Genomic DNA, 21,778 nt, shown 5'->3' with positions numbered 1-21,778 from the left:
ATAAAGGGTGTTTTTGTAATTTTAATATGATAAAAAAATAAATAAAATTATGGAAACACACTTCATTAATTCACCTAAAATTACAGAAACACCTTTCATTAATTAAAATGACGTAGTTTTTGGAATAGCTGTAGATAACCTTATCTAGAGTGACTGTAAAAATATTTATCCGTGATAATTATTGCCAACAAATTCTATATTATTTTAATGAGAAAGTTATACTTACTCTTTTTTTTTTTACAATCTCTTACAACCATATCTTATCACTGTTGATTTCTGTCAATCAACGCTTATCATTTATTGTGAATTAATAATTAATTAATAAATTTAATTTGTTAAAATGATAACCATTGATTGGCAGAAATCAACGGTGATAAGATTTGGTTGTAAGATGTTGTAAAAAAAAAGGTTGTAACTATAACCTTGCTCTATTATAATTCACTCAATAATTATTGCAAATTATTCAAATATGAACGATAATTAATCATACGGTAATCACTCAATAACTACTATTGCTTAATTAGATATGAATGATAGACATACACAATAAATATATATTTAATTAATAAATAAAAAATAATAATAATTTTTTCTAATTAAAATTAAAATAATCATGCTTTTGTCTTTTTAAATTAAACATTTATCTTAATTATCTAAGGCATTGATTTTTTCTATTTTTCTTCATTGGTATCGTTGATATCAATGATGTTTCATTATTTTCAGTTGGCATATTTATGACGATTAATTGTGACACAATGTTGGATTATATATATATATATATATATATATAGAGAGAGGGGGGGGGGGCTTCATTTGACTAAAGAGTAAGATTTTTAAGTATTACTTCTCATCTCAGCCGTTGATGGATGGAAATCAACGATTGTCATTTATAGTGTAATTAATAATTAATATAACTTCCTAAACTATAACCGATAGATGGACGGAAATCAATGACTAGGATAAAGAGTAAGACTTATAAATCTTACTTTGAAGTTAAACGATCTCTCTCATATATATATATATATATATAGTGTTTGCTTTTTTTACTGTTAATATAGATAACTTATCTACATTGAGCTCAAATTGACGTTGTTTTGAGGCAGAAATCAAGGTATTTTTGTAATTATAATTTATTTCAGGGTTATAATAGTCTTTTTTATTATAATTTTTATATTTTTCAACTCAAAATGACGTCGTTTTATGAGCAAATGTAGATAACTTATCTACATTAATTGTAGAAACATTAAAATCATATTATATTATTTTTGGGGTTTATACCTCTCATTTTACTGCACTAAATTTTATTTTACAGCTCTCACATCGATTCTTGTGCTCAGTCTTTTTTTTTGTTTTTCCAAAAAATCAAATGTGACCCACAACAATTGTGTCTACTGCATAAGATGGCTCTTCTCCTTTGAAAGGAGAAGTTGTTTTCCCATTATTTTTATACCATAATAATAATAAAAAACTTATATTTAATTTTGACATTGATCTATTACCATTTAATGACCCACATATATATTAAATAATAATAATCATTATATAAAAATATGGTCAATAACTAAAATTGAAAAAGCTGGTCTGTCATTGTCCAGCACACTTGAAGGGAAGCAAATTTTTGTGCAGATTGGTTAGCAAATTTTATTATTAACTATGGTAATCATGAAGATCGGTTGGTGTGGGGGATCCCCCTCCTGGTATAATTCTGCTTCTTAATGCAGATATGGCTGGTGTGGGAAGACCTCGTGTCTTAGTTTGTAATTCGTAATTGTCTCCTGTTCTTCTTTTCTTTGTTTGTTTTGGGGGTTTAGTCCTCCTTTTCTTTACCAAAAAATAAATAAATAATTAAAAAAGTAATATAAAATGATTGTAACCCTTTATATATATTTAAAAAAATACACGAAAATGGATCATAATATGTTAGTTTTCCTATACAAAAAAAAGGTTAGATTTATCTCATTTCAAATGAGATAACTAAATTTTTTACACACACAATAGATGGGTGAATCCCACTTCTTTTTTTTCTCTCATCTTACCTATCGATTTTACTTGCAATTTGTTTCTATATCATAACATAACTATTTTTTTACAACATAAAAAAATTATTTTCCATAAAAAAAGGATTCGCTTTTTCTACAGTCAATGTAGATACCTTATCAATTGAGCCCAAAACGACGTCGTTTTGAGACAAAAATCAAGGTATTTTTGTATTTATAATTTATTTCAGGGTTATAATAGTCTTTTCATTGTAATTTTGTAATTTTTCAACTCAAAACGATATCGTTTTGAGAGCAAATGTAAATAATTTATCTATATTCACTTTAGAAACATTAAAATCAAGAAAAAAAAGACAAATACAACAAACACAAAAATGATGAAAATACCCACCTAAAAAAGAGAAAACGACAATAAACGGTCACGGATTTTCATATATATCCGCGTTTTTCGTTATCTTTGTTGGGGAAAACTCTACTCTTACGAAACAATATGAGATTAAAAAAACAACTTATTATAACTTTTAACATTACACAACGAGGTGTAAGAAAAATTATAATTTTTATAAAAGGGTTCGTTTTTCTAAAATTATTTTAGATAATTTTGTAGCCCTTATATATCTAGGGTTCATTTTTTGTAAAGATAACTTTAGATAACTTTGTAGCCCTTGTGTATTTTTTTATAATTTGATGGCACCGAAATTTTAGTAGTTAATCTTTCTTTGATCTAACGACTGTATTTATAATTATGTGATATCATTGATCTTTCTCAAATAACTCTTGGATAAGATATTAAATTTTTTATTTTGTACAGATGTCAAAAAATCATATGTTTAAATAAATAAATATATATATATATTAATTTTTTACCATAATATCGTCATTTTTAAAATGATGTTTGACAATCGTTCATTACTTTTACTTATAAAATTTGTGTAGAGTAAATCTAACCGACAATTTCTCCAGCCAAAAACCATAGGGAAACACGCCATACATAAAATGAATCTGGGGCTAGCCCTGACTCTGGTATGTCACAATCACAAGTATATAAAATGAATCAGAAGACCGACACCTGGCGAAATGGACAACGGAGCAAGCCCGCTTTAACCTCACACAATCTCAATCACAACTCTCAAACCTGCCCAAATATTTTCCCTCTACCTACCTTCTTTATTAAATAATTTTGTGCACAAAAAAATGTACATACATTTATGTATTATTATTTTTATAACTACTTTCTGTGAGTAATATTTCTCATTTATTCAATATAATTATCAATCGAAGTGTCTCAATTAATTTTTTATTTCAAAGTTGCGGTTGAATTTTTTTTTTAGGGGGTTGTTGTGTCCCTGGTCCTGGATGACATACAATCCCTTTGCCATTGGTGAATTGAAATTGTCAAATATGATGGTCGCATGCACATTGTAACAATACTTACCCTTTTTGTTCATTGTAACGAGGACGTGTAAGACTGAGTTCTGGAAAATGGAACAGGCGGGGACACAGGGAATTGGGAGTCAACGAAAAGGGTCCCTTTCACGAGTTCCACCCGACCTAATCAACCAACCACCAGGTTGTTCATATTTGACAACCTAGCTAGTCAAAAAAATAAGGGGATAGTTCATTAATTTCTTTTTAGTTGTTTCAAATCATTTATATTTTTGTGATTTTTTGTTTAGTACATATGTTCCTGTAATTTGTAGAAAGTAAAAAATTACAGGAGTATATATGATAAAAAAATATACTCTTTTCCAAATCACATGTGCATATATGATAAAACAAAAATCACAAGGACATAGATGATTTTGAAATAAATCATATGACCATTGGTGAACTTTTTCAAAAAATTAAACGTCTTGTTAAAGACACCATGTATTATAAGTAGTACCTAATTATAAAATTAAAATTATTTTTTATTTTTCACGTTAGCAAATAGTGTCTAAAGAGAGAGAAAAATATAATTTTAATATTATAACTTTGTATTACCCATAATACATAGTTATAATTTGTTAAAAGGACATAAGTTACATCATTTAAAAGGACGAATGATTTTCCCAACTTTAAAATCGTGGTTAATAATATTTCTTAAAGAAGTTATCCAAAAAAAAAAATTCTTAAAGATATAAAAAAATATTTAATTGAAAATGCAGCATTTAATATATTTAAATTTTAAAAATTCTTGACAAATACTTTAAGAATGTTCATTAGTATTTGTCAATATTTTATATATGTAATAATTTTTTTAATATTTTTTACTAAATACTTTCAATGATTTAAAATTAAAAGAGTAAATAATAATTTATTTTAAAATTTAATATATTTAATAATTGTTTTTATTTAATATTCTTAATTATTTAATCTATGTAGCCATTGTTTATAAAATTCGAAAGGTTAACGGTGGCAGTTTAGTTAGGAAGTTGATGTAGAATCTATATGATATCTTACTCAAATGAGTTATTGTTAGTTTCACAATAAATATTTAAAATTTTATTAAACATAATTAGAACTTTGTCAATGAATACTTAAGATTATTTGTTAACATATTAAAAATAGAAAATATTAAATATAATATAGGTACTGGAGTAGGGATCGTTTGTTTATCATAATACTTATGTCTAGAAAACTAATTAATTAATGAATGTGATTATTGAATTAATTTCCAAAACTTTTTCATTTGATATATATTATCTTATCTTAAACTCTTGTCATTTAATATAAATATTATATCATCTTTATTTTCTCAATATAAATACTATTTTGCTTTTTCTCAAGAATATACTATTTTACTTAATAGTTAGACACTAATAAAAAAGTAAAAAATACCCTCAAGAAAACACAATAGTACTATAAAATGACATAATTCATGTCATTTAAAATGACAAACACCAAATTCATAAATTTATGTCATTTCATGTCTTATAATTATGTACTTCGGAAAGTATATAATTATAATATAAATTTTTTTTTTCTCTTTTCATAAACTTTTTAAGACTTGTCGGCTGAGAAAGAGAGAAAAAAAAAACTTTCATATTATAACTCCATACTTCCCTAAGCAAGGAGTAAAAAAAGATAAACTTATATCTTTTAAAAAATACACCCTAAACTCCATCATTGTTTATACCTGTATCATTCATATTTCAAAAAGGTAAATATTTTTAGGAAAAAGTATTTGTCCTTTTAAATGACACAACTTATATCCTTTCACTCTCACAAAGATGTGAGACCCACACTATTTTTTTTGTCCACTCTCTCTTCCTTTATCTATCTCTTTCTCTCACTTAAAATGACACAACTTTACATCCTTTAAAATGATACACATTTTACCCACATTTTTATCATTCATATTTCAAAAAAGGTAAATATTTAAAATTTTACAAAATGTAAACCAAAAATTACCAATTAAATTTATTCATATAGACATCTGCATAATGCGTGACTAATTAGCTCAAGAATAATTGCATAGGTATATGCCGGTGTTATTTAAATTTAAATTATGTTCGAAATTGTCTGGTTTCCAAGTATTTTTCCACTTCGAAGGAGATATGGATTTTCTCATCTGAAAAAAAAAATGATATAGGTATATAAAAAAGCATAACCATACAAAATTGAATTAATGTAATAAAAGAAGAAAGAGAAAAAATATTAAAATAAGTAATTAAAAAATTATAACCATTAATTCACTTTTATATGATTATGATCTTATCATATAAGTATGTTATTTTTTATTTTTTTTCACATGAGACTTTCCATAGATACATATCAAGTAGAAGGCGGGTTTTATGGTGTTTGTTCTTGCATATAATGACAAGCCAAACTGGATAACCTTTTAATGTACATAGACAGATAGGGAATAGAAGAGAAGAAACAATAAATGAAGTGCAGGGTGCAAGCCAATCAATGAATAGGGTCGATGGAGGGAGTGAGTACCACAGACCAAGGAACGTCCGAATCAAGTATTCGTTGTCAATGATGAAGATGGATTCAATTCAATTCCTCGCCAAAAGAAGAAACCTCTCCTGCAATTCAGTAGCCAGTCCTCAAAAAAGAAGCATTTCATGGGTCAACATTGCCTCAAGTTACATTATATCCACAATTGCATCAGGAATTTAATACATAACAGTGACTCCAATAACAACAGTTTACCAGCTATTCTCTTGAATTTCTCTCCCTTGTATTGTTTCCACTTTCGGAAGAAAGAATGTTTTGCGGTTTGCCACTCAATTGTGGGCCTGTACTTTTGATTTATCTGATGATATGTATTTTCAACTAATATATTTCGGGAAAGCAACTGGACGTTTAACATAAACCACAAAACAAGTTTAGGATTCTGAAATTCTCCTAATTGAAAATCTGTTGACAAGGAACATCATTCTCTGTATTAACTCTTCAAACGATGGGCGTTGTTCTGGATCACTGCTCACATTCAACACAAGTAAAATTTTTAGTTTGAGTAAGGAGGCAACCTCTACCATAATAAAACTGAAGGGGTGAATATATATATATAGGAGCACCTTCGCCAGCAGTCATCGATGATTGATGCTACAAGGGGATCAAGCCCCTCCGGCAGGTCCAGTCTTCTATCCATAAAGCCTACGACTCCAACAACCTTTTAAATGAAATACAGTAGTTACAGCAAAATGACTACGGAGCTCACTAGCTCAGTTCTCTTCCTGCTTAAGTTGAATAATGCTATTTACACACTCTCATACACATCACCTTACATAACTTTGATTAACCAACAATCTACATGTACTTTAATCCCTTTCGTATTGGTGGTTAAGTATAGGTAGTAGGTTTGAAATTAGATAGTTGGTTAATCAAAGTAATGTGAGGTGATGTATGTGAAAGTACGTGTGAGTAGCATTATTAGCTTGAGTTATCTGTGTAGTAAACTAGAGTGTACAACGTGAGTGTCAGAGAGAGAGAGAGAAACCTGAAAGAAATTCAAATTTTTCCATGGAATAGATTGAGTCATTAGTTCCCAGAGGATGACACCAAAACTGAACACATCAGACCTGTTTTGAAAATAAAAGCTAAGTCATTACATCAGAAGCATCAAACGGCATTACCAATTTAATATGATCCAGGCACTGCTTGGCAGTGCAGAATAACTATGAAAATCGTGATGTTTTGAAACTGGACAAGGTAGAATAATGATTGAGAAAACTCTAAGGCAGCTATATTGAAGTTTCTCATCAAACATAAGATCGTAACCCCTATAAGGACATTAAAAGCTGATTGAGCTACTCCCCAAGACAATTAAAAAATAGTTACAAAGAAGCACGTTTGGAAAATTTTCTGGAAACATCCTCAAAAGTTTTTTAAATCTCTTCAATTTTTCAGAAAGTTTACTGAACATTTTCCAGACTGAACGCAATCTTTAAGTCTCAGCTCCAAGGAATTACTTCTCATTGGAAGGTTCACTTCGAAGGATTTCAGGGGCCATCCATTGAGGCTGCATTTTGAGAAAAAAGGGCTTGTTAGCAACAGAGAGTAACAAAACTACAATAACTAAATCTAAAATAAAGATTTTACTGTTACTAGCTGTTCAAGTCAGATGCTTTGTATGTAAAAAGTGAAAAAGTGAGTGCTATCATTACGGTGCCTCTTCCAGATTTTGTAGTCAATAAAGTTGCATCCTTCAACCTTGACAGGCCAAAGTCTCCAACCTGAGAAAAAACAAAAACTCATGTATCACCTGGTAAAATTCAATCTTCCAAGGACTACTTAATACATTTTCAAGCAATCATTACCTTCACAGTCCAGTTTTTATCAACAAGCAGGTTAGAAGACTTAAGGTCTCTATGCACAATTGGGGGATTTCTGTGATGAAGATAATTCATACCTCTAGCCTGCAATGAACAAAAATGTGATTTATGACATTGCAACAATGAAGGCTCAGCAAACCACCAGCTTGCTAATAACATACCAGAGAGAGAGAGAGAGAGAGACAGAGAGAGAGAGAGGAAACACACAACATCAAGGGCCATCCTTAGACGCCTTCTGTTGTCTAAACCCTGATTGTTCTTGTGAAGAGTTTTGAAAAGGCTTCCCCTACCGTGCAAAATAAAATCAATGTACGATGGTTCCCAATAATTTCCTTATGAAAAGAAAAACAAAAAGATGCATGGTATTTAAACTAAGAAGTTGAGAGATTCATATTCAATAATACACAAATCTATTATCTAATGACATAAAAATACAATGGATGCATGGTACTTTATGTGCATCTAAACTAAGTCCTTTTAACAGTTAATATAACAAGTTCTAGATGAAGTCGTCCTAAATCTTACCTAGGTAATAACTCTGTCACAATGGCAAGCCTTTCCTGCGAATATACTGCCCCCATGAAAAGCAATACATTAGGGTGTCTCAATCTCTTCATTATATCAATCTGAAGTATGCACACAAAAGATCCAGGGATGAGCTGCTTTCTATCTTGTAAAGAACCAATTTAACCTAAAAGCTTAAGCTATTGGGTGAGGTTACATTAATGATTTTATATATCTCACATGCTCCCTCACACGAGAGCCCACTGGGATTGAAGGGTGGACAATGCACAGGCCCACCTACCTATGCGAAGAAAGAGATTCCACTTGAAAGAAAGTGGGGGGCGGCGAGGATCGAACCCAGGACACGAGGCTCTGATACCATGTAAAGAACCAATTTAACCCAAAAGCTTAAGCTATTGGGTAAGGTTACATTAATGATTTTATATATCTCAACATATCTCAAGCAAAAAAGAAAAACTTGAGATACTGTTGAGATATATAGTCCCACATTGGTTGAAGAGCAACTAATGTGGAGTTTATAAGGCCTTGGGCACTCCCACCCTTTGAGCTAGCTTTTGAGGTGGTGTATCCCAAGGTTCTTTACATGGTATCAGAGCTTGAGGTTCGATTCTCACCGCCCCCCACTTTAAAGTGGAACCACAAAAGGTAAACCAAAGATTGGGCCTGTTGCATAATCCACGCTTAAAGCCAAGAGGGCTCTTGCGTGAGGAGGCGTGTTGAGATATATAGTCCCACATTGGTTGAAGAGCAACTAATGTGGAGTTTATAAGGCCTTGGACACTCCCATCCTTTGAGCTAGCTTTTGGGGTGGTGTATCCCAAGGTTCTTAATAGATACCTCTTTTTTGTAGTCTTGTAAAGTCTCCTCTGTGTATCCATTCCCGAAGTAAACCTTGACGGCAACATCCTGATGAAAAGAAAATAAGTTTAAGGGCAGATGGCAAGTCAATACTCCTACTACGACAACCGAAGAATATATTACATTTATACCGATCCATTCCAAATTCCATGATAAACAACAGCATAAGAACCTGCAAAATAAAATAAAATGTACTGAAGTTTGATATCATTAGTTGAAATAATAATATACAAAATCATTTCATGTTCTATATCATAACAAAGACGCAGATAAGATCTTAATTATTTTAAGACAATAGAAATTTATTGTCCTAAACTCCGCCTATGTGTCTAGGTATGTATGCAAGCATGGCCTATTCCAATTAAGGGTAAAGGAGAAGGGTTGGTGTCAGACTAAATAAACCGGCCGTAAAAGAAAACAACTATTTTTATTAGACGAACCCTTATGATTTTTTGTTGGAGCGGATCCTTCTTAGTGACGTCGCCAACGTGTTGCATCGGACTTCAGATGTACCGAAAAATGGGCTATAGCCCTTGCCCCAAGGCAAGGCACTACATCTTTACCCGGATTTGATGACAAGTGCCAAGGGATAAGGATGTAATTAGGAAGCTGGAACATAGAAACCTCAATGGGTAAGTTGAGGAAGTTAGCAACATGTTTTTGCTAGAAAAAGAGTGAATATTGTTTGCTTGCAGGAGACTATGTGGGTTGGAGAAAATGCTAAAGAAGTGGGAGGCATTGATTTCAAGTTGTTGTACACAAGTATAAACAAGAGCAAAAATGGGTGGGGATTATGATTGATAAAAGTTTAAGAGACAAGGTTGCTCTCTTGCTGATATCAGAAGAAAAAGTGACACATTACTTTGGTTAATTTGGTAGTGGGTGATTTAATTTTCAATATCTTGAGTGTATCCCCCCCCCCCCCCCCCCCCCAAGTTGGACTACAAGTATCTTATATGAACCAATTATGGGAAGATTTGCAGGAGGTTTTATGGGGACACCACGTGAGGAGAAAATTTTCATAGCAGGAGATCTAAATAGACATGTTGAACAAAGCAGTAGAGGTTTTGACAACGTTCATGGAAGTTTTGGTTATGGGACTATAAATGAGGCTGGAGAATATATCTTGAACATTGCACCAGCTTATGATTTAATGCGGCAAACAACTTTTTCTGAAAAAGAGAGTCACATTTAATCACTTATCGTAGCCGCAAAAATTATAGCCAAATTGATTTCTTTAAGGCTAGAAGAGAAGATAAAACCTCGTATGTAAACTGTAAGTCTATCCCGGAGAATGTGTAACTACGCAACATAAGTTGGTGGATTTAGATGTTTGATTAAACAAAGTACAAGAAATGCGGAAGAGTGATAATAACCCAAGTGTAAGATGGTGGAAGCTAAAGGAGGAAAAACAAATAGAGTTCGAGAAAAGAATGCTTCAAGAAGAACCATGATAGTTAGATGGAGAAACAAATGAAATGTGAAACGACATGACTATTTGTATCCAAAAAGTGGGAAGGGAGGTCTTGGGAGAAAGTAAAGGGAACAAATTTCAAACAAAGGAAACTTGATGGTGAAATGAAGAGGTGCATAGGAAAATAAACAGAAGAAGGAATGATTTAGATATTTGCATAAATATCCTACTGAATAGAACTTGGAAAAGTTTAGATTAACAAGATAAAATACTAAGGAAGCAGTGCAAGAGGCTAGAGGCAAAGTTTTCTCTAATTTGTACAAAAAACTTTTGAGCAAAGAAGGTGAAAAAGGTATCTATAAATTTGCAAAGATGAGGGATAAGAAAAGTAAAGGCTTGACCCAAGTTAGATGCATTAAGGATGAAAGTGAAAAACTTTTGGTAACAGATATAGAAGTCAAAGAAAGGTGAATAAACTATTTTAACCACCATTTTAATGGGGATAGCAACAACAGTGTGGTGGATTTAGAGGACGCTTTTAATGATTTGAATAGACGGTTTGTGCATAGAATTAAAATGCATAAGGTTAAGGAGACATTAAAGAAGATGAAGACTAATAAATCTTTGGGACCCGATGGCGTCCCTATGGAAGTATAGAGATGCCAAGAGGAAGTGACAATAAATTGGTTGACAAATGTTTTTAATAAAATTCTCCAAACTCATAAGATGCATGATATATGGAGGAAGAGTATGCTTGTGTCTATTTACAAAAATAAAAGAGATATCCAGAATTGTTCTAACTACAGAGGCATCAAATTTATGAGTCATACTATGAAGTTGTGGAAGGGAATTATTGAACATCCCTTGAGAATAGAGACCAAGGTCTCTATAAATCAATTCGGATTTATATCGAAAAGATGTACCATGGAGGGTATTTTCTTGATATAACAATTGATGGAAATATATCAAGAAAAGAAGAAGACCTACATATGGTTCTATTGATCTTGAGAAGACGTATGATAGGGTTTTAAGAAATATTCAATGGTGGGCTCTTGAGAGGAAAAAAGTATCATTAAAGTATGTAGATGCAATCATAGAAATGTATGATAGTGTTATTATATGTGTGAATGTTTGTAATGGAACATCAAGTTATTTTTCTATCACGATAGGTTTACAACAAGATTCTGCTTTGAGTCCTTATCTTTTTGTTCTAGTTATGGATGAAAGTTGAAACAACAAAAGATATCCAAGACGAAGTGCTATATTGTATGCTATTTGTAGATGATATTGTGCTGATTAATGAGTCCAAAGCTGGCGTTAATAAAAAACTAGAATTGTGGAGAAACATGTTTGAGTCTAAGGGATTTATGCTAAGTCGAAGTAAGACTAAGTATATGAAGTGTGAGTTTGATTCGACAAGAGATGGAGATCAAGATTCCAAGCAATTGCTTGGACATGAGGTTCTAAAGAAAGATGTTTTTCAATATTTGTAATCTATTTTGCAAAAGGGTGAAGAGATTGATAAGGATATAAACCATAGAATCAAAGGTTGGATGAAATGATGCAGTGCATCAGGGTTTTAGTATGATTGGAAAATTCCTTTGAGGCTAAAAGAAAAGCTTTATAGAACAACAGTAAAGCCTGCAATGGTATACAGAGCTGAATGTTGGTCAGCACACAGGCAAATGAGCACAAAATGGGAGTAACATAATTGATGATATTGAGGTGAATGTGTGGTCGTACAAGGATGGATAAGATAAGAAATGAAAATATTCGACGAAAGGTAGGAGTTGCATTGGTGGACGAAAAGATAAGAGAACATAGATTGAGATGGTTTGGATGTAAAACACTAAAGAGATATTCTCGAATAAAAGTCAATTTTAATAAGACTTACATTCCAAGTCTTCGGTATAACATTCATATATAATTAAAGTTCAAAATACGTAGATAACATTCATCGGTTAATAATCGAAGGATGTTACATTGGGCATATAATGTGAAGACCCCTAGATGCTCCGTGAGAATGAAAATTTGTTACCAAGAGCTTGACACAAACAGAGGAAGAGGTCGGCTGAAACTTTCTTAGGGGAAAATAGTAAAACAAAATTTAATGGAGTGGAAATTAGATTGACTAATGGTGTGTCTTAAAACGATTGGAGGAAAACTATTAGCACTGTATTGGTGTAAACCTATTTTTCTTCCTATGTTCTAGACGCTCCCCATCTAGTCCTTTTTCCTTATATTTCCCTTCATTTATTTATTTTCTTCTCTAATTTATCTTTCCCTTTCATTGATCCATTTTTATTTTCTCTATCTATTTATTTCTTTCTTTCTTTTCTTTCCTTTTATTTTTTCTCTCTCTTATCTATCTTTATTTTCATTCTATTTTTTTCATATGTTTCTTTTTAAATTTTTATTTATTTTCCTCTTCTTATCTTCATTTTCATTTGGGTTCTTCGACCACCAACCTAAACTAGTTTGAGATAAAGATGTTGATGTTATGTTTTGAAATTTATTGTCCTACCTCAAGATCTTGAAGCATTATTCTGAGACTACGCATTTTCCCTCAAAGTAAGAGATTGAGTTTACTTGTGGCACAAGGGATTCTAGGCTATTAAGAGGAAAAAATTGATAAGATGTCCGGCATTATTCTGAGACTGCTTCATAAACAAGAGGTATTATTAATTTCTATATACAACTCTGTAGAAATCTTCACTCAATGAACTTCAGCCTAGTATTAGCATACTAACAAATAAAAGCATTTTAGCAAACTTCTCAACTTAGGAATCATAAAATGCATAATAGATTAATTACCTTGTCCAATTTCCTGTCCTAATTGAAGGTCTTCCCAATGGATTTCACATTCTACAACAGAGTTTGACTCATTATCTCCTTTGCTTGATGAACTTTCATGGCTGCTTACACTCTCCCCTGAAATAGGCAATTGCAACCCCTCTTGCTGCTTTTGCACTTCATCTTCTATCACCATATTTGTAGCTTCTGGCTCCAACTTCTTTGGATCAAAATGGCAACGTAATCTTAACAAAGGGTCTTCGGGAATGGGAGAACCAAAACATTCATACCCCTCCCCTGAGAAAGGTTTAGCAGAACTATGTTTGAAAACACTGGAATTTCTTTGTGCACAAACTTGTGTATCTACTATCTTCATAGCAAGTAAAGAATTACACTTTCGGAGATTTAATTCCTCATCCACTTCCTTAGCAACATCGTGGGGTGGAGTTAATGCCACTGATCCTCCAGATGAATCATTTTCATTATTCACTCTATTGCTTCCTGAATTTTCAGTTGTGCAATGATTATTAAGACTTCCATTATCCTTCTCATATTTTCCACTTCCCCCAATTTGAAGTTTAGCAAGGACTCTGGCTGCCTGGAGTGATTTAATCATATAGATGATCATATATCTTAACCGGATAAAGGGTGACACAGAAGGTTCATAAGCACACAAATTTATAAATGAATATTACGTACTACAGATCAAACCAAGGCAGAATTCACAAATTCATATTGACTTCCAGTATATGCTCAGTGTCCACTAGCATACTTTGAAATGGAAATAAACAAGAGGATTGCATTTAGTTTGGTATCTAAGCTTCCAACTTATGCTTTCAGATGAAATATCACTTTATTAATACAAACCAAAATGAATACAGATACATATCTGACTAAATTTCTGAGTTCCTGGCATTTTCTTACAGCAGGAACTAGGCAACTGGAGTAACTAATAAAAGGCAAAATAGAAGATTTATTTACAATTTTAGAAGGTCGGCCAAATCCAGTAGTAGAGTCATCCTTCTCGGAGGCCTCCCCAACAGTTGTATTCTCTTTATTTTGATGTCTTGAATGAGGTTTTGTTTCCTGAAATTCAAAATGGGGAGCAAAAAATCTTGAAATATTCTCAAACTAAAATAGCTACTCAGATACACCTTCAAGCTGAACAGAGACATACATAGATGCTAAGCTTCTCTAATTTTTCATCATCTGCATCTTTTGAAGTATTCCTGGAAACTGTGTCATCTGTATGCCGGCGTGGGAGAAACTTTGATGCCTGATAGATATTAAATTTGATATAATTTCAGCAAATGAGATGGAATCCAAATAGAGAAGAGCAAAAAGAGAGAGTAAAGAACTGTAGTAATGAAACATATGAGAACCAGATTCGAAACAGAGGATGCAATATGTGGCATTGGTGCAATCAATGGCCGTGGAGGTCATTGAATCCTTTTGAAGTTTAACCTCTGTACTCCAGGTTGGCCATTAGCACCAGATTGATAAGTTCTTCGATTTTCTGAATCTATAGAGTTAAATACAGCTGCGTCACTAGAAACAGTGATAATACCAACAAGCTCCCCATCCTCATAAAGTGGAGTTTTTGTTACCATTGCCATGAATACTTCACCAGACCTCTTCTTGAAGGGAAACTGCCCAGACCATGGTTCTCCTTTGATCAATCTTTCCAGAATATTTTGTAGAGGTGCATAATATTCTTCACTAATTAGGAACTTATCTACTCTTTGTCCAATGATTTCGTTGTCCTTCCATCCATACAGAGTTTCCGCTGAGTGATTCCTGAAATGAAGAATTTAGGTTTGGCTCAAAAGCAATCTAAAAAAAACAAAAAGTTGAATCTTAAGATTGGATTTGATTGCTATTGAATTAGAAAGTGGAGGGCAGACACAAGTCTTAGAAATATTTAAAAGCCAAATTTCAGCCGTCACCTGCCAGCTTAAAGTTTCAGATCGAATGCTTACTTCACATTATGCCTAAGTCTCTTTCATCAAATGGAATTGAGCTTGAGCTTTATTCAAGCTTCAAGCCTAGCAGGCTTTTGTTTGAGGAGGATTTAGAGATTTTTACTTTTGCCCTCTCCTTATTAATCCCTTTAGGTCGAGTATTTTTTTTTACTATAGGTTGTTAATGATTTTGGTCACACAATGGATTGAGTCGGTCGTACTAACAAATCAGCTTCTATCAGTTCTGCATTGATCTTCATTTGCCTTCCAAGTATATAGATCCATGTATACGGACATACCTTCATAGAACATGGTATTTAAGTGATCCACAATAGCTAAACTTGATCAATACTTGTTAAGAAGCCAAGCATGCCTTCTAACAAGTGAAGCAAAGGCCAAAGGCAACGCAATATCTTGTGAACTTCCAAGAGAATGCCCAATTTCATCAGAGGACCAAAAAGTTGAACACTATGTCCTTTTTGATAAGGAAGATTTACACACAGGGTCTTCTAGTTCTAGGCATCTAGCCACACCATTATCCGCTTGAAATGTTTAAACATCCTGTATGCACAGCACAAATGGTTCAGGAAGCCCTATGAGTCTTTTCCATTTTCTACGTGGCGGAATTGGGAATGCTTGCATGAATCATTTAAAACATGTTCAACCTAGAAAACATTTCCACACCAAACAATAATGCTCTAAACGACAACATGAAACTAGCTTTTCATCGAACACATATCAAACGTTTACAACCAAAACGCATCTTATTTAGCGTCATCAAATCCGACACCGTTTTGTTCCCCCTTCCCTTCCCATCCCAACAGTATTCAACTGTTTCATTAAAAAGTGCAGCGTCATGAATATTCTCAGAGGAAAGTTACCAGAAAGGAAAAAAAAAATTGATTCAGAGGAAACCTTTTTGTAGAAAGAGAAAAAAGAAAAGAGAAGATGCAGTACTATATATTATCTATATTGTTACCAGTATATGATCTCTCCGGAGGAAGCTCTGTAGACATGAACGGCGTGGCCTATGCACTTCAACACGCTAGCATAGGGACTCCCAGTGAAGAAGTAACCGGAGAAAAAACTCATGGTTGAATCTTGGATCACCTCTTCATCGTCCCTTACCATGAGCTTCTTCTCCTGCATCAGTTCATCAAACTGCTCCCTTAGCTTGGCCTGTTTCTTCTCCAAGCTCCGACACCGATCCACCAGAACTTGGTACTCACTAATTTCTCTCTCCTCTCCGTCCATTGAAGTCGCCGGAGTGTGCAATGCGCATTACAGGTTGCGCCTACATTAGTTTATTCTGCAGTTCCCCTCAGTTGATTTCAGCATATATCATTTATTTATTATTATATTTTATTTTATTTTTTTACACGTGTCTGAGACGGCAGGGAAAGCTATCCTGTGCAGACAGGTGTTGAATTGCCGGAAGAAACAACGAATTGCGTCTCTCGGAACCTTGCCGCGTTTTTGGTTTTGCTTATCAGTTGGTTTTGCTTCTGTTTCATAATGGCCCCTGGATAAAACAATATTACTAGAGGTGACAACTGTTTTTTTTAAAAATACATCACTTTGCCAAAAGAATTACGAAAAAAATAACTGATTTACATTTTATTAATGGGATATAGTTTTAGAAATAAAGGTATAAGTGGGACCCACATGTAAGAGGAGAGAGAAAAAAAAAGTGGTGGGACCCAACTCCTTTTTGTGTGTGTAGGAGAGATGTTTATCTCATGTAAAATGAGATAAACATGACCCTTTATTAATTATTCATTTGATTTTCAATTTTTTTTCTTCAACTATAATTATTGTATAACTTTTTTTTTGTATAAAATAATATTGCTGTTATCGTTATATTCATAGGAAGATTGTAGACAGAATAAATGTATCTCGTATAAAACCCAATAATGTGTTTAGCTGAAAAGGAAGCAACGAAGGGAAGTGTAGCGAGTAGGTTGCTTACACTCAACTAAATATCCAATTACTTTTGGAAAAAAATATTCAATTACTTTTACAACTTATGCACTGCACGAAGGGACAACGGGAAAGACGTACAGAGAAAGTGATTATATACGATGACGAGTAACAAACCAATTTTGTGGCAACACATTGTCAACGACATTACCTACTTAAAACGCAACGTTAGGAAAATGGAGCAGGTGCTGGTCTGTCATGTTAGCTTGCTTGCGAGCCCAATCTATCTATAAAATAAAAAGTAAAGAAAACGGAGCTCGATCCTCTTATGTGAAAATGAGGAATCATAATTATACAAACGTAGATTAATGGTAATAAAGAAGAAGAGAAAAAAATATTAAAATAGATAATTATGAAATCATAACCGTTAATTTACCTTTATATGATTGTGATCTTCCATGATCATATCATGTTTGTTTTTTTTTCAACATGAGAAAGATTCATTTCCAAAAAAAAAAACAGTAGGAAATACAAAAAAAAAAAAAGGGAAAACAGAAGGTACTATCATCGATATAGTGATCAGGGGTTTGAATAATATATATGGGATTAGAGATTTAAACCTCAATTTTATCATTGTATCCCAAAAAAACAAAAATAAATAAATAAGAAAAACAGTTTCTGCCTCGCACAAACAAATCGGGGAATCCCTTCATTTATTATTATTATTTTTTTATAAGTGATTGGTCTCACAACATGATGTGCGTACAGGATATTAAAAAATTCTCCTTAATAGGAGAAACTTGTGTCCCAAAAAATAATAAGGGTTTTGAATCTGAAGTGCCCACCCATAAAGGCTCATAATTAAGCCAGGCCAACTGTGCTTCCACTCAGAATTGAGAGTCTTTGACAATTTTTCTTTTAAAGTTGACAATTTATTTTTAATATTATACAAAAAAAAATCAATTTTTTTTGGTGATTATATAAATTTGTGCTGATAATTTTAAAGGAGACAGATAAAATAATTTATTATTAAAATAAATTATTTGGGTAAATCATAAAATTTACAAATACAAATATAGAATGATGGTAAAACTGTAAAAATAAATATGGAGAGTAAAAAAAAAATTGGTATATATCTTAAAAAAAAAAACTCCTCTTAAAAGCTTTTAACTTTTAATTTTTTTACTTATTATAAAAAATCTCTTTTTATAATAATTTTTTTTTACGAAAACAAACCTATTTAACTACATTTATGCTTTTAAAGAGAAGATAAATTACAAATAAAATATGGGTTCGTTTTTTCTGCAGTTACCGCAGATAAGTTATCTACAGTAAGCCCAATACGACGTCGTTTTGGGGCGGAAATCATGGTGTTTTTGTAATTTTAATTTATTTCAGGGTTATAATAGTCTTTAAATTTATAATTTTTTAAGATTTCAATACCAAAACAACGTCGTTTTGGGAATAAATGCAGACAACTTATCTGCATTAACTGCAAAAATATATTTCCATAAAATATACCAAACAAACAGGCTCTAAGGGTGTGCATGACAACCATTCTATTCCCTAGCACTGTTTCTGAAAAGAAACAATTCTTTTCTATTTCTGTTCCTTGGAACAGTTTCTGAAGAAAAAAATGTGTTTGACAACATATTCTATTTTTATTCCGAGAATGAGAATTGTGTTTGATAACACAACAAATAATATAATAAAAAATAATTTCTATTAAATATAAAAAAAATTGGATCATCATTTTCCTTTCCATATGGTGTGGTTGTGGTGGTGGTGGCGGAGGGGTGGCATGGTGGTGGTGGCTGCGGCGGTACGACGGTGATGGTGGCAGTGACGTGGTGATGATAGTGGTGCTGGTTGTGATGACAGTGGCTACGACGATGACAGTGGTAGTGGTGACGGCAGTGGCTGCGACAATGGTGGGGGGATGGTGGTTGGTGGCATTGGTGGCGGCGACAATGGTAGCGGTGGCATGGTGGTGGTGGTTGTGATGGCATCATGGAGATGGTGGTGGTGGTGGCAGTGGCTGCAGGTGGTGGTAGGTGACAGTTGTGGTGGTGGTGATGGTGGCGGTGGTGGTGTAATGGTGACGATGATGGTGGTGGTGACAGTAGTGCCTGTGACGATGGTGGTGGCTGCAGCAATGATAGTGGTGGTGGTGGTAGCGGTGGCGGTAGTCGTGGTGGAGGTGACAGCAGTGGCTGCAACAATGGTGGTTGTGACATTGGTGGCGGCGACAATGGTAGCAGTGGCATGGTGGTGGTGGTGGAGGTGACAGCAGTGGCTGCGACAATGGTGGTTGTGATATTGGTGGCGGCGACAATGGTAGCGGTGGCATGGTGGTGGTGGTGGAGGTGACAGCAGTGGCTGCGACAATGGTGTTTGTGACATTGGTGGCGGCGACAATGGTAGCGGTGGCATAGTGGTGGTGGTTGTGATGGCATCATGGAGATGGTGGTGGTGGTGGCATTGGCTGCGGCGGTGGCGGTAGGTGACAGTGGTGGTGGTGATGGTGGTGGTGGTGGCGGCGACAGTGGTGGTAGTGGCGGGGGTGGTGTAATGGTGGCGATGGTGGCGGTAGTGACGATGGTGGTGGTGGTTGGTGGCGGCAGTGGCGGTAGTGTCGATGGTGGCTGCAACAATGATAGTGGTGGTTGGTGACAGTGATGGTGATGGTAGCGGTGGTGGTAGTGGTGGCAGTGACATTGGCGTGGTGATGCCGATGGTGACGGTGCCGGCTGTGGTTGCGATGGTGGTGGTGGTGACGGTGACAGTTGGTGGTGGTTGCAGCAGTGGTAGTTGTGGTGGTGGTGATGGTGGCATGGTGATAGTCATGGGTGGAGGTGGTGGTGGCGGTGGCGGCGGTAGTGGCGGGGGTGGTGTAATGGTGGCGATAATGGCGGTAGTGACGATGGCGGTGGTGGTTGGTAGCGGCAGCGGCGGTAGTGTCTATGGTGGCTGCAATAATGAAAGTGGTGGTTGGTGACAGTGATGGTGATGGTAGCGGTGGTGGTAGTGGTGGCAGTGACAATGGCGTGGTGATGCCGATGGTGACGGTGGTGGCAGTGGTTGCGATGATGGTGGTGGTGGTTGATGGCGGTAGTGGTGATGGTGGTGGTGACGGTGACAGTTGGTGGTGGTAGTTGTGGTGGTGGTGATGGTGGCATGGTGGTAGTCATGGGTGGAGGTGGTGGTGATGGTAGCAGTGACATCGTGGTGATGGGGGTGGTCACGACAGCACTAGTGGTACGATGATGGCGGCGACGATGGTGGCAGTGGTCGTGTTGGGATGATAGTGGTGGTGGTGATGATGGTAGAGATGAAAAGTGATTAAGAGAGATAAATGTTTCTCATTTTGTGCCTGGGAACAAAAAAAACAGAAATTTTCTGATTCTTTTTTTTGTTTCCCAGCACAAAAAATAAATCGATTTTACCAAACGAGTTTTCTATCCATTTCTGTTCCCGGAACATAAATTAAAAAAGAATTGATTTCGGGAAGGTTGTCATGCGCACCCTAAATATAATCAGCTAACGACATGTTGCGACATGAGATCAGAATTCTCTTACGTTGTTAAATAATAAAAGAAGTTTTTATTTAGGGGATTACTTCTCTCATGTAGTATGAGAGAATTTTTCTCATGTTAAGAGACAAATAAAGTGGGCCCCACCAACTTTTAGAAAAAAAAATAGGCACATTTTTCGAAGGGAGAGTGACATGAGAGATCCATCTTATACAACATAAGAGCAGTGTTTTAAAACCCCACCCCACCCCTCGGGTTGACCCGGGTCAACCCTGACCCCTCCCCTTTGAGGGTTGGGGTCACAAGTTGGACCCTATATGCACATCGACCCCTCTGACCCCCAAAACCCAGCCGGGTTTCAGTGACTCCTAGGTCAGACGGGTCGAAGGGGGTCATTGCATATATATATATTTTTAAAAAAAAAATTCCATGAAATGACATTGTTTTATTAAAAAAATAAAATAAAAATCCTTGCAAACCTAAATCTTATCGTTCTATTCTCTCCCAGTCCCAGCGACTTAGACTTCTTCAATCTTCACCTCGCTGCCATAAATCTTCTAGAAAAGATACAAATTTACCCATTCAAATGAAATCTTTATGGTCGTCGATGAAAAACAAAAATTCATTCTTACTTCTTTTAAATTTTCCTTTGTTAGAGACCTTCTCAAAAGAGGCAAAACCAGATCAGCGTAGTGATCCCATTAACTTGTGGTTGTAATCGGTGAATTATTTTAATTATATTTTGAATCTTTGATGATTGGTGGTTTATTTTTTAATATTTTCATATAGGATATATATATTTATATTTTTTTAATATATAAAACCGGGTCAGCATAGTGACCCCGTGACCCCTCGGTTGAACCCGTGACCCCATGACCCCTTACCTTGACCGGGTCGATGGCTGGGCCGGGTTTTTAAACACCGCATAAGAGTATGGTTTCCCTTTTATTAAAGAGATAAAAATTTAAATAATTTTGATTATATTTAGTGCATTTTATACCTCACAGTGGTA

At 34.5% G+C, this 21,778-nt stretch overlaps 1 protein-coding gene across 1 annotated transcript; it reads right to left on the bottom strand.

Moving 5' to 3' along the window:
* Positions 1-6,278: 6,278 nt before the first annotated feature.
* LOC133284322 (serine/threonine-protein kinase STY46) lies at positions 6,279-16,567 on the bottom strand. The gene is given in 15 exon segments (XM_061481328.1): positions 6,279-6,407; positions 6,506-6,600; positions 6,928-7,009; positions 7,400-7,449; positions 7,595-7,663; positions 7,748-7,846; positions 7,970-8,048; positions 8,288-8,388; positions 9,125-9,193; positions 9,277-9,317; positions 13,374-13,950; positions 14,334-14,438; positions 14,530-14,628; positions 14,735-15,149; positions 16,293-16,567. Coding segments are annotated over 15 exon segments (2,250 nt in total). The 3' UTR covers positions 6,279-6,313.
* Between the last annotated feature and the right edge of the window lie 5,211 nt (positions 16,568-21,778).

Source organism: Gastrolobium bilobum, unplaced genomic scaffold (assembly GCF_033153095.1).
Source record: "Gastrolobium bilobum isolate Gb01-03AN ecotype WA unplaced genomic scaffold, APGP_CSIRO_Gbil_v1 utg2926, whole genome shotgun sequence".
In the NCBI taxonomy this organism is placed as follows: Eukaryota; Viridiplantae; Streptophyta; class Magnoliopsida; order Fabales; family Fabaceae; genus Gastrolobium; species Gastrolobium bilobum.
This window is presented reverse-complemented; position numbering and strand designations above follow the sequence as displayed.